Source organism: Melanerpes formicivorus, unplaced genomic scaffold (assembly GCF_026170545.1).
Source record: "Melanerpes formicivorus ecotype bairdi unplaced genomic scaffold, bMelFor1.0.p_v2 SCAF_46, whole genome shotgun sequence".
NCBI classification, from domain to species: Eukaryota; Metazoa; Chordata; class Aves; order Piciformes; family Picidae; genus Melanerpes; species Melanerpes formicivorus.
Window position 1 is genome coordinate 4,254,051 of NW_027142398.1, and position 15,652 is coordinate 4,269,702.

Below are 15,652 nucleotides of genomic sequence, written 5' to 3' on the forward strand. Positions count from 1 at the left end.
CCCCACACTTCAGAGGTTAAAAACCTGCAGGGCCTGTAACAAAAGCAGGCAGCAAAATCCTTCCTCCTGCTCTGCCCAGCCCTGGGTTCAGGCCTGCAGCTGCCCTGCTTCAGAGAGCCCTGGACAGGAGGCATGAAACCCTCTGTCCAAGAGCCCCCAGCTCCTGCTCAGCCTGGGGTGCTGCTCCCCACAGCCCCCAGCTCCTGCTCACCCTGGGGTGCTGCTCCCCACAGCCCCCAGCTCCTGCTCACCCTGGGGTGCTGCTCCCCACAGCCCCCAGCTCCTGCTCACCCTGGGGTGCTGCTCCCCACAGCCTCAGCTCCTGCTCAGCCTGGGGTGCTGCTCCCCCCAGCCCCCAGCTCCTGCTCATTCCTGGGGTGCTGCTCCCCACAGCCCCCAGCTCCTGCTCATTCCTGGGGTGCTGCTCCCCACAGCCCCCAGCTCCTGCTCACCCTGGGGTGCTGCTCCCCACAGCCCCCAGCTCCTGCTCACCCTGGGGTGCTGCTCCCCACAGCCCCCAGCTCCTGCTCACCCTGGGGTGCTGCTCCCCACAGCCTCAGCTCCTGCTCAGCCTGGGGTGCTGCTCCCCCCAGCCCCCAGCTCCTGCTCATTCCTGGGGTGCTGCTCCCCCCAGCCCCCAGCTCCTGCTCATTCCTGGGGTGCTGCTCCCCACAGCCCCCAGCTCCTGCTCAGCCTGGGGTGCTGCTCCCCACAGCCTCAGCTCCTGCTCAGCCTGGGGTGCTGCTCCCCACAGCCCCCAGCTCCTGCTCACCCTGGGGTGCTGCTCCCCCCAGCCCCCAGCTCCTGCTCCTGCCAAGCTGCTGGCCCTCAGAGCCATCAGCTCCCCCTCCCCCTGTGGTGCCAGGGCTGCCAGGGCTGCCCAGCAGTGCTGCTCTCCCAGCCTGTCCCTTGCAGGGGCTGGCATCCAGCTCTGCTCACCCACCCAACCAAGCTGCCCCATCCCTCCCTGGCATCCCCGGCTCTGCTCTGCCAGCCCTGTGCCCACCCCCCCAGCTCTGCCCAGCTCTCCAAGGGGCTCAACCTGGTTTTTATCACAGAGCTGGCACCGGGAAGGCCACAAAACAAAATGAGAGAGAGAGATGTTGGGGGGGGAGTAGAAAGCAGCAGCCCCAAGCCCCCCTCATCCTCCTCCATCCCTCTGCAGCCATGCAAGGAATATTGTTCAGCGCAGCACAAAAGCATCCCTGAAATAGCAGCGGCAGGGCCCGGGCTGGCAGCGGCTGTGTGAGATAACGTCTGCTCGCAAACACTGCGGCTTTGTGCCGCTGTCACTGTCCCCATTGTTCAGGAGCCTATTGCCTCGGGGATATTGTTCCCTCCTTTTGTCTCGGCCCCGGCTCCTTTTTGTTTGACTTTACTTTACCATTTCATTCCTCTCCTTTGTGCCGGGGCTCTTCTCTTTTGTCTCTCTCTTTCTCTTTCTCTCTCTCTCTCTCCCTCTCCCTTTTCTCTGGGTGATTTGTATTTAGCCATTGTTCCCCCGGCCCCGTTGGCAGCACAAAGTGCTCCGCGGCTCTTTTCTCCCCTCCCTTCATTACCTATTCAGGTAGGTTTGGCTGCCCCTAGGTAGCTGGGAGGAGGGGGGGGGGGAAGGGGGGGAGGGGGTTCTAGGAGCTCCCAGCAGGTTGGTGGTGGCCTCTGGGGACATCAAGGGGGTCCCCAAGCCCAGTGCTGGGTTCTTCTCTCTCTGAAAGATGGACAGAGGGAAAAAAAAACCCCAGAGCAGAGCCCAGCTTGCTGCTGTCCCACTCCCAGCAGATGAGGCAGGGATGCTGGCACAGTGATGGGCACCCGGTGCCAGGGCCACATGCAGAGCTGGGGCATGGAGGCACAAAGAAGTGCCCAGGTCCAGCAGGGCACAGAGAGGTGCCCAGAGCCAGCAGCAGCTCCTTGAGGCTTCAGGGTGGGCACCCATCCCCTCTGCTGCCAGCCACCAGCGCCCAGGACTGGCAAAGCAGGGAGGGGGATTCGCCCCTCTGGCCCAGGAGAGCTGCTGGGGATCAGAGGCAAGCACAGAGCAGCTGAGGGCCTCCCCCTGGGGAGGGTTGGGTGAAGAGAGCAGAGGCACCCAGGAAGGAGCCCAGAGGCCCCTGAGGGTGAGGTTGGCCTCAGTGATCTGAGAGGTCCTTTCCAAACACAATTCTATGGCTCCTTGAGGTGCCTCAGCTCCCTGCAGCATGGGGGAGTCCCCCCCCCACCCCCCATTTCCCCCCCAGGACCACCCTCCCGTGGAGCATTTGCATAGAATTGTCTTGGCTGGAAGAGGTCTCCAAGATCTTGGAGCCCAGCACCAGCCCAGCACCGCCATGGCCACCAACCCCTGGCCCCAAGTGCCATCTGCACCCCACCCCCGGGCCCCTCCAGGGGTGGAGACTCCCTGGGCAGCCTGTGCCAGTCCCTGACCACTCCTGCAGCAAGGAGATTTCTCCTCACCTCCAACCCAACCCTCCCCTGGTACCATTCCAGGGCTTTTCCTCTCCTCCTCTCACCTGGCACCAGGAGAAGCCCCCAGCCCCCACCTCACCACTCCCCCTTGTCACTCTCTGCCAGTGGCCAGGGTGGACACAGCCACTGAGGTGGTTTCTAAGGCCACAAGGAGGAGGAGGAGGAGGAGGAGGAGGAGGAGACATCAGGCAAGCACCGGGAGGGACGAGTGGCCACCCCCGGAGACAACAAAGCTCTGCTGTTCCCGGGGGCAGGCACCGCCTGACCTCCCCCCGATGCAACCCTGAGGACCACAGCCTGCTAGAAGCCATCAGCACCTCCTTCTCCTCCCAGCCACAAGCCAGGGGACCCCAGGGGGACCTCCCCCTCATCAAGACTCACCTCATGAGGCAGGGTGGGAGCCACGCAGGGAGGGGAGCCAAGGAGAGCAGCGGCGGCAGGTCCTGGTCCCCCAAACCTCAGCCAGCCCCCGGGCCGCAGGACAGGGCTGCGAGGGGAGGGGGCTGGGGGTGTGCCTGGGAATAAAGGGAGCAGACTGTGGGCCATTGTCTCATTGTTATGGCTTCAAAGGACAATGGGGCATTGTTGTCTCTGGGGATCCCATTGTTTGCTTTCGCTGCAGATCCCAGCCCAGCCCCGCACTGCGTGGAGGCTTCCCGAGGGCCAGGCAGGCTCCGTGTGTGGGACACCAAAGGAGCAGGCAGGCAGAGCTCCCTGCCCACCCCCTCCCGAAAAGGCAGGGCACACACTGCAGCCAGCCTGTGCCTGCACAGCCCAGGGCACGGCCTGGCACAGCGTGGGCACAGGCATGGAGACCACACAGCCGCGCAGGGAGCTCCACACAGACCCCCGGGGGAGGTGGGGGGAGAGCAGGGAGGGCTCAGCCTCGGCTCCCTCCACCCCTGTGGGCTCCAGGCAGCCTCTGCTAGGCTGAGGGGGCCAAAAATCCCCCCTGGCATCTCACAGGGTGGGAGCTGAAGCTGCCAGGAGCAGGAGGGAGGCAGCTCGCTGGCAGGCCAGGGGGGTGCCAGGCTCCAGCCACGCTGGGGGAGGCTGTGGCCCCTGCTTGCTGCTGCTCCTCTCTCCATAGCCACTGTGACCACCTTCCAACTCCCTCTGCTGCCACCTCTCCTCCCCCAGCACCCCCCAAGGACCCACATCCCCCCCCAGAGCAGAGCAAGAGGCACTTGCTGGTGCCCAGCTCCTCCTCAGCACCAAAGGAGAAGGAGATTTGGGAAAGGAGAGCACAGACCTGGGGCCTCCCCCCCAGCTCAGGGCTCCTGTGCAGAGCTTCCTCCTCTGCACAAACCAACCTGGGTGCTATGGAAAAGCTGGGGGAGGCAGCAGGGAGCCAGCCCCAGCCCCCAGCTGAGCCCCCCCAGAGCTGCCCCAGCACATCAGGGGGTGCTGGGGGTGGGCTGGGAGAGTGATGGAGCAGGAATGAGAGAGGCTGCCCCCAGAGAAGCCTTCCAGCATCAGGCAGCTCACAGCAGCTGGGAAGGGAGTAACCCATCCAGGAGGCCCAGGCTGAGCCCCAGGAGGGGGCTGGGGCTGGGCAAAGCTCAGCTGAGGGGAGGAGGATGACCACCCTGCAGCAAATCAGGAGGTGAGGCTGGAGCCTGGGCCCCAGGAGCCTTGAGGAGCTAAGGTCTGGAGGGAAAGAAAAAGAAATCACCAAGAGATTTGTTTGGGGAGCAGCAGAAGCTCCCTGGGCAAAAGAGGTGGTGAGAGCTGCTGGAGCCTGAGCACATCCCTCTGCTGCCTCTGAGGGGGAGCCAGGGGATGTGTGCCCCCTCCAGGAGCTGGGCTGGAGCCTGCAGAGGCCAAGCCCATGGATGCCAGAGGATGCACTGGGGTGGAAGGGTCAGCATGCCCAGGGACATCCCCAACAGGATCAGGGTGCACAGGGCCCCTGGGGTACCAAGGTGCCCATCCTGCTGCTGCTGGGCCAGTGTCTGCCATGATCCCTGGCCCCCTGGGGTACCAAGGTGCCCATCCTGCTGCTGTGCCTGCTTCTGCCATGATCCCTGGCCCCTGGGGTACCAAGGTGCCCATCCTGCTGCTGCTGTGCCTGCTTCTGCCATGATCCCTGGGCCCCTGGGGTACCAAGGTGCCCATCCTGCTGCTGCTGGGCCTGCTTCTGCCATGATCCCTGGCCCCTGGGGTACCAAGGTGCCCATCCTGCTGCTGCTGGGCCTGCTTCTGCCATGATCCCTGGCCCCCTGGGGTACCAAGGTGCCCATCCTGCTGCTGTGCCTGCTTCTGCCATGATCCCTGGCCCCCTGGGGTACCAAGGTGCCCATCCTGCTGCTGTGCCTGCTTCTGCCATGATCCCTGGGCCCCTGGGGATTTGCTCTCATCCTCTGAAGCTGCCAGCCCAGGGTGGGGTGGCAGTGCTGAGCTCCCCACGGGGGCTGGACCGACCCCAGCCTGGGCAGACAGAGTCCTGGTGGTGTCTGCAGTGTGCCAAGCCCGGTGCAGGAGCTGGCAGTGTCCCTTGCTGGGGACTCTTTCATGCCCCTGGCAAGAGCTGGTGCCACAAGTGTGCCTGCTCAGCCAGCCAGCCAGATGCTCTCTGCCCCTTGAACAGTGCAGCTTCCTCTCAGATAAGGAGCTCCTACCACAGCCCCCCTTGCCCTCTCCCCCCAGCCTTGTTGCCTGTCTCCTGCACCCACCTCGGAGCCCACCCTGGGCTCTGATCTTATCTCACTTCCTCCAAGTGAATATTAGCTCTGTGGCTGATGGCTGATAAAGGGATGGGCTCCGGAGCAGCCTGCTCTGGGGGGAGGCTCCACTGTGCCCCAGCTGAGAACAAAGCCTCTGCCAGGCAGATGCTGCTGCTGCCTCCTGTGCTACCTCAACAGCTCATCTCCACCAACGCCTGCCTCCCTCTCCTCCTGTGCCCCCCTCCCCTCCTCTGACACCTGCAGCTGGCTGGGGAGGGGGCACCCCCAGTGCCCCAGGGGGTGACAGCAGCTCAGGGGGCAGAGAGCAGCTCTGCAGGTGCCCCTGGCACAAACCATGGTGAGGTTGGGGCAGGGCAGGCTTGGAGTCACAGACCCCTGGAATGGGTGGGAAGGGAGCTCCAAAGCTCCTCCAGCCCAAGCCCTCTGCACCCTGCAGGGACCTCCTCCACCAGAGCAGCTGCCCAGAGCCCTGCTGAGCCTCACCCTGAGCATCTCCAGGGATGGAGCCTCCACCACCTCCCTGAGCAACCTGCTGCAGTGTTCCAGCAGCCTCCTGGGGCAGAGCTTGTTCCTAGATTGGCCTCTTCCCACCTAAGCCACTCTCAGGTGATGGACTCCATGCTCTTGGAGGGCTTCTTCCAGCCAGACCAATTCTATGGATCTTGGAGGGAACAATTTATTCCCCCAAAGGGTTGTCCAGCCCTGGGGCAGGCTGTCCAGGGGCAGAGGTGGAGTCACCACCCCTGGAGGTGCTCACAGAGCCTCAGGACGTGGCACTGGGGGCCATGGGTTGGTGGGGGCCTGGCAGTTGGACTCAGTGGCCTTAAAGATCCTTTCCAACCACAGCAGCTCAATGGTTCTGTGGCCCCAATCCCTCTGTGCAGCGAGGACCTTGCAGTCTGGGTCAGAGCCTCAGGGGCTGGTGGCTGCTCAAAGCTCTCCTCTGCTCTGTAGCATGTCCAAAACCCCACTGAGCTCCAGCAGAGCCTCTGAGACCCTCAGCAGCTGGGCCTGGCCTGCTCCTAGCTCAGTTCACAAGATGAGAAATGAGCAACTTGAAGTCTCCTTAGCTCCTACCCTGCCCAGCAGGGAGCCTGGGGAAGGGGAGAAGTGTCCCCAGGAGACTCAGATTCGCTGGGGAAGCAGCTTGGCTGGCAGCAGGAGAGCTGCAGGCAGCAGGGTGGTTCCACTCAGCTGAGGACATCATCACCACCACCCCCCCATCAGCCAGCACCCCCCCAGGGGACCATTAGAAGTGGCTCCAGTTCGGCAGACAGGAGGCTGAGGAAGAGCAGATAAGGAAAGACTCTGAGGAGCAGCAGCCAGGAGCAGGGCTGCAGCTGCAGGGGAGCTCAGGCTGCTGGGGGAGCTGCAGCCCCTGCAGCACAGCCTGACCTCATCCACCTTCTGTGCTGGCAGAGCCTGGAAGGAGGTCCTGGGGCTCCATCAGTACCACCCCAGCAGCCCAGAATGCTTTGGGTGGGAAGAGACCTTCCAAGCTCATCCATCCCAACCCCCTGCAGCCAGCAGGGACAGCCCCAACCAGGGCAGGCTGCTCAGAGCCCCAACCAAGCTGAGCTGCACTGGGGCCAGGGAGTGACCATCTCCCTCCTCCCTGGGCAGCCTGGGCCAGGCTCTCCCCAGCCTCAGCATACAAAACCTCTTCCTTCTCTGCAGTCTGAATCTCTCCTCCCCAAACAAACACAAAACCAACAAACTGCCCAAGCCTGAAGCCCTCTCCTGCCTTTGTCCCACCAGGGCTGGCAGAGCTGCCACATCCCCACAGCTCTGCCACAGAGCAGCTGGCATCGTGGAGGCACCAGCCCAGAAAGCCTCACCCACCACGGTGCTGTGCTGGGCAGGAGCAAGGCCCAAGGAGCAGTGCAGAGGAACTGAGCTGAAATAAGGCAGGGGGAGAGAGAAGACCTAAAGGAGCAGAACTCTGTCCTCTGAGGGGTGGAGGAGGCTGTGACCAGCAGTGAGCAACTGATACCGAGTGAGAGGGGGAGAGGAGATGGCCCCAAGCTGCCCCAGGGGAGGTTGAGGTTGGACAGCAGGAGAGGATCTGGAAGGGTTCTCCAAGCCCGGCCCAGGCTGCCCGGGGAGGGGGCAGACCCCCAGCCCTGGAGGTGTTTCACAGCTGTGGGGCTGAGGGCTTAGCCCCAGCCCCGCTGGAGCCAGAGGACGATTGGAGTGGAAGACCTCCAAGGTCTTTGCTGCCAGCCCAAGCGACCCCAGGGCTCCCTGATGCTGTGGCACCTGGCTGCAGGCTTGTGGCTGTCAGGGAGCAGCTCCCCCCCGAAGCCCGGGCTGGCAGCGGTTGGGCCCAGCGCCAGGGGCAAGGGGGCTGCTGGCTGGGGAGCAGGCAGGGGCAGAGGGCACAGCAGTGCTGCTGCTGCTGCTGCTCATGTGGCAGAGCTCCCCTGCCGCGGGCAGGCACCGTGCCTGGGACTCATTTTTCCAAGCGCTGTCACAGACAATGGGAAGGATGCCCCTGGTGGGCTTGAATGTGAAAAGGCCCCGCGGGGGGTGGGGGCAGCCCTGCTGGGCACCTTGTGGGTGGGCTGCCAAGCGAGGGGACTGCCACCAGCAGAACCTGCTGCAGCCAGTTCCTTGGCATTGTGTGAGAGGAGAAGCCTTCTGCAGGGCTTTTGTTTGGGGGGGAGGGCAGAAGAAGAGCTGCCTGGAAAACTCCTCTGCCCACGGCAGCTCAGCTGCTTGTGGTGGGTACCAGCCCCCACCTCCAGCCAGCCTGGGCACTGGGCTTCACAGATCAGGGAGAGAAAAGAGCAGAGCCGACCCCAAGTGGTTCCATCCCCAGGGTGGGGCTGGAAGAGCAACAGGGAAGGGATTGAGGGGAGCAGCAGAGTGGCTGCAGGCTGCTCTCCCCCAGCTCCTGCCCCTGCCCTCCGCAGGAGCTTTCCGTACTCAGATGCTGCCCTAAGGGGACAGCTCCTAAGCCGCTTGGGAGTCGTTGACCTTCCTCCGTTGTCACTTTGATGTCCTTATTTTTAGGCACACAACCCTTAAACCATAGCAGCCCTTGAAACAAGTTCCCCAGCAACCTGCCCCAGAGCAGGAGGTGCTGAGGCTGTGGGAGAAAGGAGCTCTGAGGAGGGGAAGGGGGGAGGATGAAGGCTGCAGGCAGAAGGTGAAGGAGGATCTTCCCCTTGCACAGCCCCAGCAGCTCCACACTCACTGCTCAGACACTCAGAAGGTTACAGAGCTGAAGAGATCTGCTTACAGATGTCCCTGCTCACTGCAGGGTGGAATCAGAGTGGCTGAGGTTGGGAGGGACCTCAAAAATCATCTGCTCCAACCTCCCCACCATGCCCAGGGACACCTCTCAACGAGACTCAGCTGCTCATGGACTCATCCAGCCTGGCCTGGAACACCCCCAGGCAGGAGGCAGCCACAGCCTCCCTGGGCAGCCTGTGCCAGAGCCTCAGCAGCCTCACACTGCAGAACTTCTTCCTCAGCTCCAAACCCTTCCCCTGGGCCTGGCTCAGACACCCTCAGGAAAGGTCTCCCTGCAGGGATGAGGACTCAGCACCTCCCTGGGCAGCCTGCTCCAAACCCTGAGCCCTCTGAGTCAGGAAACTCTTCCTAATATCCAAGCTAAACCTCCCCTGGCAGAGCTTCACCCCCGTGCTCCCCCCACCCCCACCCCCCCAATCCCTGCTCCCCCCAACCCCCTCCCTGCTCCCCCCCACCCCTGCCCCGGAGGAGAAGCAAGTTGCAAAAGCCAAAGGCAGCAGCAGCAAAGCCAAGCCAGGGGAGTCCTCCAAACACAGAAGCCGGCTGGAAACGTTCACTCTACCTTGCTCCTCCTCACTGCCTCTCGCTCAGCACCTTCTACTCCTCATCCCCTCCTGCGGCACCCCAGGGGCTGGCACCAGCCAGGGCAGGCGCTGGCAGCCAGGGCATCCGAGCTCCCTGCGCGGCCGCCGCAGCATTTGAGAGCAGTCTGGCCGAACAGCCCAGAGAGCAGCCCGAAGAACAGCCCGGAGAGCAGCCCGGAGAGCAGCCCGGAGAGCAGCCCGGCCAGCCGCCCGGCCAGCAGCCCGCTTCGCTGTCCTCCAGCTCGCTCGGGAGCCAATAAAGCTGCCGGGGAACGCCGGGCGCCTGCCTGTGGCACTCGGCAGCGGCCGCTGGCCGAGCCCGCAGCACCCTCTCCTGTCTGCTGCACCCTTCTGCAAGCCTCCTCCAGCCCCAGCCCTGAACCTGCGACCTGCAGCTCGGGGAAGGCTCAGGAAGCTTGGGAGGGTTTGGGAGCTAAAAAGCTGAGGCAGAGTTCAGATGAGTCAATGCCGTGGGGTTTGGTGAGGAGAGAAAAGTGCTGGGTGGGGAAGGCAGCGCCAGGGGAAGGCAGAGCCAGGGGAAGGCAGAGCCAGGGGAAGGCAGCTTGGGCACAGCCAGGGGAAGGCAGAGCCAGGGGAAGGCAGCTTGGGCAGAGCCAGGGGAAGGCAGAGCCAGGGGAAGGCAGCTTGGGCACAGCCAGGGGAAGGCAGCTTGGGCAGAGCCAGGGGAAGGCAGAGCCAGGGGAAGGCAGCTTGGGCAGAGCCAGGGGAAGGCAGAGCCAGGGGAAGGCAGCTTGGGCACAGCCAGGGTGGTTCTGTGTGCTGGCTATGCCCAGAAGCTCCTGGAGCACAACACTCCACTGCCAGGAGCAACTCAGACAATGAGGTTTTGTTTCCTCCTGGACATCCACACACACCCAGGCTCTCCTCTGGGCTTTCTGCAGCCTTCACAGCTTCCTGCTGGGGAGCTTCTCCTCTTCCTCTGCAGCTCCCTCCCTTCCCCCAGCATAATGAGTGCCTATTTTGGTGCCTTACCATGAGATGCTTCAGAGCTGATTAGCACAGACTTCCTTCCTCCCATCATCAACCTGCCCCAATATCCACATTCATTTGAGCTCCTCTGATGCTATCAGGCAGCAGAGCAGCTTCAGGAGGCATTAAGGTGCCTTGAAGAGGACAATCTGGAGCTGGCAGCAGCCCTGCTGATAGGAAGGAGCCATTTCTCCTAATGCCCAGGGCAGCCTCTTGCCAGGCACAGAGGAAGGAGGACAGACCCAGGGAGGCTCCCAGCCAGGTTTGTTTCTGTGGCCCTGGATGAGCCAAGCAAAGGGATGTGACACATCCCAGCAGGGCAGTGATGACTTAAGAGGCTGGTTGGACTTGATGAGCTTAAAGGTCTTCCCCAACCCCCATTCTATGGAATGAAGACAAACTGGGAGTTAAAAGAGGTTGACACTGGGAAAGAAGTCCTGGAATGGTCTGGGCTGGAGGGGAGCTCCAGAGGTCATCCAGTGCAAGCCCCCTGCAGGCAGCAGGGACATCCTCCACCAGCTCAGGCTGCTCAGAGCCCTGTCCAGCCTGGTTCCTTGGCAGTTACTTCCAAGAGAGTCTGATGTCTGGGGAGCATCAAGGCCCCAACCTGCCTGAGGAAGCAGAGATGCAGGCAGGGCAGCTTCACAGCCCTGCACCACAAACCTCCCTCCCTGCAGCACCTCAGCTACTGCCCGAGAGAAACTGGGCCCAGGTCAAGAGAAGGAACCACTGGAGAGAGTCCAAGAGAGGCCACAAAGCTGCTGAGGGGCCTGAAGCATCTCTGTGAGGAGCAAAGGCTGAGAGCCTGCAGAGCAGCAGCCCCAGAGGGGAGCTGAGCAATGCTCAGCCAGGGGTTGGAACTGGAGGGTCTGGAGGGTCCCTTCCAACTCAAACCACTCTGTGGCCCTCTGAGTTCTCCCCTCTGCAGGAATTCTTCCATTGCTAAGCCACCTGCCCAGCCTGCAGCTCTCCTCCAGAGCTCCTCAGGCCACCACCTTGCTTGAGACAACTGAGTCACTGAGGGCCCTCAGCCCTGCCCTGCCCCAGGCATTGTTTGGAGTCAACAGAGCTCTGAGCCACCACATTCCAGCTCCTGGCTCAACACCTTCCCTGTGCTGCTCCTCCCAGCTTCCCTCCTGGGGCTGGAGATGTGACCACAGTGCCCAGGGAGAGAGGAGGCAGAGGAGAAAGCCATCAGAATCTGGTGAGCAGAAGTGGTGGAGCCTGACAGAAATCATCTTACCCAGCCCAGGAGTCTCCAAGATCTTGCAGCCAGAGTGGAAGGTTCAGCACCAGCTGGGTGCTCTGCTTGGGAAGAGTTCTTTCACCTCATGGAATCCCACAAGGCCTCAGGTTGGGAGGGACCTCAGAGCTCACCTGCTGCAACCTCCCTGCCATGGGCAGGGACACCTCCCAACCACACTCAGGGCCTCATCCAGCCTGGCCCTGAGCACCCCCAGGCAGGAGGCAGCCACAGCCTCCCTGGGCAGCCTGTGCCAGAGCCTCAGCAGCCTCCTGAAGAACTCCTTCCTGCAGTGACTGCCCAGCACACCCAGCAGTGAGCACTGCAGGTGTTGGGGTGTGGTGCTTGGGCCCCAAGTCCCTCACTAGAGCCACACCACAGATCAGGGCACTGCTGCTGCAGCATCCTGACCCAGCTCCCTTCCTGCCCCTCAGGGAGCTGCCACACTGCAGGAGGCACAGCCAGTGACCAGGGACTGCACAGCTCCAGGCTGGAAACCCCTCCCCATACACTCCTGCCCCTGGGGGTCTCAGCAGAGGCAGCTTTTACCCCTTCCAGGTACCATGGAAAATGTTTATTGGTGAAAGAAATTAATTGTTCCAAACTACAAAACCCTTCCCCCCACCTCCCCTCCCCCATCACTGCCCTCAGGAACCTGCAGCCTGCCCCTGCCACACCACACTGGCTCTCAGCTGGCTGCTCCTGCCCCCACCAATGCTCCCTTCCCTCTGGAGCTGCTGTTCCAAGTGGAGAGCCAAGCCTAGTTAGAGACACTCTGGAGCAGAGTGATGTTGTCCCCCTTGAGCATGATCCGACCTGCAAGAGAGGAAGCAAAGCAGGGTTGGAGAGGTCCCAGCCCTGGGGACAGCTCTGTGCTCCCAAGAGCCACTCCACAGCCCCAAGGTGCCCCTGGAGCTGCCCCCAGGGCAGCAGAGCAGGCTCAGACCACTGAGTCCTCCCTACACCCTGACACTCCACACTGCAGCAGCTCAGCCTCAAGCACCACTCCTGTGCTGGGCTGCAGGCACCAGAGAGTGGCCAGCAGCTCCAGGGAGCTTCTCCTGCCCCTCCACTCTGCCCTGCTGAGGCCACAGCAGGAGGACTGTGCCCAGCTCTGGGCTCCCCAGCTCCAGAGGGAGAGGGAACTGCTGGAGAGAGCCCAGTGGAGATGATCAGGGGCCTGGAGCAGCTCCTCCTGTGTGGAAGGCTGGAGGCAGGCAGCACTCAGGTGACAGGCACACAAACCTACCCAGCTGCTTCCTTGACTTGGTTTTGGAGTGAATCTCCTCTGCATCATCCAGCACCAGGTTCATGTATTCATCAAAGCCCTGAAAAGCAGCAACAGAAGCAGGCAGTGAGCTAAGCCTCCAAACCACCCTCAGCTGTGCTGGCAAGGGCTGGACAAGGAACCATTTGCAGAGCCAGGAAGTATTTGCAGGGCCCACAGTGAGTGGTTTTTGGCAGGAAGCAGCAGTTTTAGGAGCCTGAAAGGTAACAATCAGGAGGAGGAGGAGGAGGACAGGGCAGGGCAGGGCAGGACATCCCAACCCAAACTGTTCTAAGAAGCTGTGAGCTCCACCAGGCCTCAGGGGCTGAGCACCTCCTTGTGGGACTAGGGGTCTGATCCAGCCGCTCTGGGTGCTGGGTGTCAGAGCTCAGCAGCCCTGAGCTGGGCAGGTTGGTTTGCAGTGAGGCAAACCCTTGTGCAAAGGAGGAAGCTTGTCTGAAATGTCCTTCCTGATGCAGAAAGAAGGCAACAAAAGAGCAAACCCCAGGTAAACCTCCCTGCCTCAGCACTCCTCCCTCCTCAGGCACCATCCCTGGCTGACCTGCTGTGGTGCTTCCATGTCTCCTTGGACTGCAGGGCAGGGGAAGGTGGGAAGGGCTGGGAAGAGGGATGCCATAAGATGTCCAGAGAAGGGCAACGAGGCTGGGGAGAGGCTTCCAGCACAGCCCTGTGAGGAGAGGCTGAGGGAGCTGGGGTTGCTTAGCCTGGAGAAGAGGAGGCTCAGGGGAGACCTCATTGCTCTCTCCAACTCCCTGAAGGGAGGTAGCAGCCAGGTGGGGGTTGGGCTCTTCTCCCAGGCAAGCAGCACCAGAACAAGAGGACACAGTCTCAAGCTGTGCCAGGGGAGGTTTAGGCTGGAGGTGAGGAGAAAGTTCTTCCCTGAAAGAGTTGTTGGCCATTGGGATGAGCTGCCCAGGGAGGTGGTGGAGTCCCCATCCCTGGAGGTGCTCAGGAGGGGATTGGATGTGGCACTGGGAGCCATGGTTTAGTAGTCAGGAGGCGTTGGGAGACAGCTTGGACTTGATGAGCTCTGAGGTCTCTTCCAACCTGGCTGATTCCCTGATTCTATTCCACCTTGGTACTCACAATGATGCAGCCTTCTATCCTCATGTTCACCTGCTCATAAAGCCACACCTGGATCCTGGATCTCTGCAGCACAGGAACACAAACACAGTCACAGCATGGGGAGGGTTGGAAGGGAGCTCTGGAGGTCATCCAGTCCAACCCCCCTGCACCCAGCAGGGACATCTGCAACCAGAGCAGGCTGCTCAGAGCCCCAAGCAACCTGACCTGAAAGGGTGCCCGGGAGGGGGCATCTCCCACCCCGCTGGTGGAGGCTTTCACCACCCTCAGTGTCAAACATTTCTCCAGTCCCAATCTCCCTCTTTGAGCTTCAAACCATCCCCCCTGGTCCTGTCACCGCAGGCCCTGCTCAAAAAGTCCTTCCCCAGCTTCCTTCAGGGCTCCTTCCAGCGCTGAAAAGGTCTCCTCGGAGCCTTCTCTCCTCCAGGCTGAACAACCCCAAACCTCAGCCTGGCCTCAGGGCAGAGAGCTTCCGACCCTCGAGCCGTTGTTGTGACTCCCCCCCGGCCCCTGCCCAGCTGCGGTTCCCCGGTTCAGCTGAAACCAGCTCCAAAAGCCGAATCCTGAGCTGGGGAAGCCCGGGGCGGGGCCGTGCTCGCTCTCACAGGGGCCCAGAAGGCAGCAGCACATCCCCCCCCCCCCCCCCCCCCGGCAGCCCCGACCCTCGGCCCCGCCGTACTCACGTTCTGCAGGTAGCGGAAGATGAGGTTCTGGAGCGGATCGTTAAGGACCCAGCACAGCCCCCGGGGGCCCTTCGGCGCCTCGCAGGCCAGCGCCGCAGCTCCTCCCCGCCTGCCCCCCCCCCCGGCCCCGCCCCCCGCGGCCCCGCTCCGGCCCCCCCCGGGCGCACGGGAAGGATACGATGGGCTGCACCATCACCTTCTGCACCTTCTGGCCCTGCCCGCGGTACGCCATGGCTGCCGCTGCCGCTGCCGGCTCACGCTGCCGCCGCCGGAAGCCGCTGCGCACGGCGGGAGCGCGCAGGGCACGCCGGGATGCCGCCGGCCGCGCGCAGGGCACGCCGGGATGCCGCCGGCCGCGCGCAGGGCACGCCGGGATGCCGCCGGCCGCCCCAGCGCCGCTCTAGGCCGCGGGAGGACTCCGTCTCTACTGCTCCGCGCAGGGGGAGCCTCCCCCGGGGGCGTTCTTGTAGCGCCCCCCCCGCACACACCCCCCTCTGGGACCCTCTGTATTGCCCCTGGCCCTCTTGTTAGCCCCGCTCGGGACCCTCTCTGTGCTGCTTGCACCCCCTGGGCACTCTGTGCCTTCTCCCCAGGACCTTCTCTGCCCTGCCCTGGGCTCTCTTACACTGCCCCTTGCCCCCCCGGATCCTCCTGTACCCCCCTCGAGACTCTGTGCCACCCCCAGGCCCTTCTCTGCTCCCCAGCCCCCTCTTGTACCCCACCCCAGGCTCTAGCATACTCCCCTCGGGGATGTTCCTTATCCCTCCCCCAGCTTCTCTTGCACCTCCTTGGGATGCCCTGTGCCACCTGGCCCCCACCCCCTTCCCCTCGCCCCTTCCCCCCTTCCCCTCGCCCCCCACCCCCTTCCCCTCGCCCCTTACACCCTTCCCCTCGCCCCTTACACCCTTCCCCTCGCCCCTCTTGCAGCCCCAGGACTCCCTGGTGCTCCCCAGGACCCTCCCGTGCCCCCCTCCCCCCAGACAGAGCAGGCAGAGCCTCCTCCCCTGTGCCAGGTTTATTTCCAAGCAGCGCTGAGGCTGTCCCAGGGCACAGCTGAGGGCAGAGGCCAGAGCAGGTTGGATACAATCCCTTAAATAATACAAATATAAAATGGAAGAATAAAATATTTACAGGAACCAGGGCCCAGAGCCTGGGCCAGGGGCTGGCAGAGCAGGAGGAGGGGAAGCAGCAAGGAGGAAGCCTTCCTCCAGCAGGCTGTGCTGTGCTCTTCCTCTGCCCCAGCCTCTCCCAGCTGCTGGCACAGAAGGCTCAGGGAGGGGAAAACAAAATAGCTTCTTTTTTTTGTTTAAGGAGCCACAACTGCAGCTTTCCACCTCCTGGTTTCAAACCTCTGCTCTAAGAACCGAGAG

At 62.8% G+C, this 15,652-nt stretch overlaps 2 protein-coding genes across 2 annotated transcripts in view; both read right to left on the minus strand.

Moving 5' to 3' along the window:
* SOX13 (SRY-box transcription factor 13) overlaps positions 1 to 9,087 on the minus strand; it is a 49,346-nt gene extending 40,259 nt beyond the window's left edge. Inside the window, 2 exon segments of the mRNA XM_068159737.1 lie at positions 2,848 to 2,981; positions 8,974 to 9,087. Of these exon segments, the coding sequence (XP_068015838.1) occupies positions 2,848 to 2,852 (5 nt within the window). The 5' untranslated portion in view covers positions 2,853 to 2,981; positions 8,974 to 9,087.
* Positions 9,088 to 11,852: 2,765 nt separating this feature from the next.
* Positions 11,853 to 14,582, minus strand: SNRPE (small nuclear ribonucleoprotein polypeptide E). The gene is made up of 5 exons (XM_068159444.1): positions 14,461 to 14,582; positions 14,283 to 14,309; positions 13,603 to 13,665; positions 12,478 to 12,556; positions 11,853 to 12,044 (listed from the first exon to the last, which is right to left on the minus strand). The coding sequence occupies exons 1-5, from the start codon at positions 14,512 to 14,514 to the stop codon at positions 11,989 to 11,991; spliced, it is 279 nt and encodes a 92-aa protein (XP_068015545.1). The 5' UTR covers positions 14,515 to 14,582; the 3' UTR covers positions 11,853 to 11,988.
* Positions 14,583 to 15,652: the final 1,070 nt, after the last annotated feature.

Coding starts and splice junctions, on each gene's coding strand:
- SNRPE (XM_068159444.1), bottom strand. CDS start 14,514: ATGGCGTACCGCGGGCAGGGCCAGAAGGTGCAGAAGGTGATGGTGCAG. Junction 13,666..14,282: donor TCTTCCGCTACCTGCAGAAC/GTGAGTACGGCG, acceptor CCTGTGCTGCAG/AGATCCAGGATCCAGGTGTG. Junction 12,045..12,477: donor CAAGTCAAGGAAGCAGCTGG/GTAGGTTTGTGT, acceptor CCTCTCTTGCAG/GTCGGATCATGCTCAAGGGG.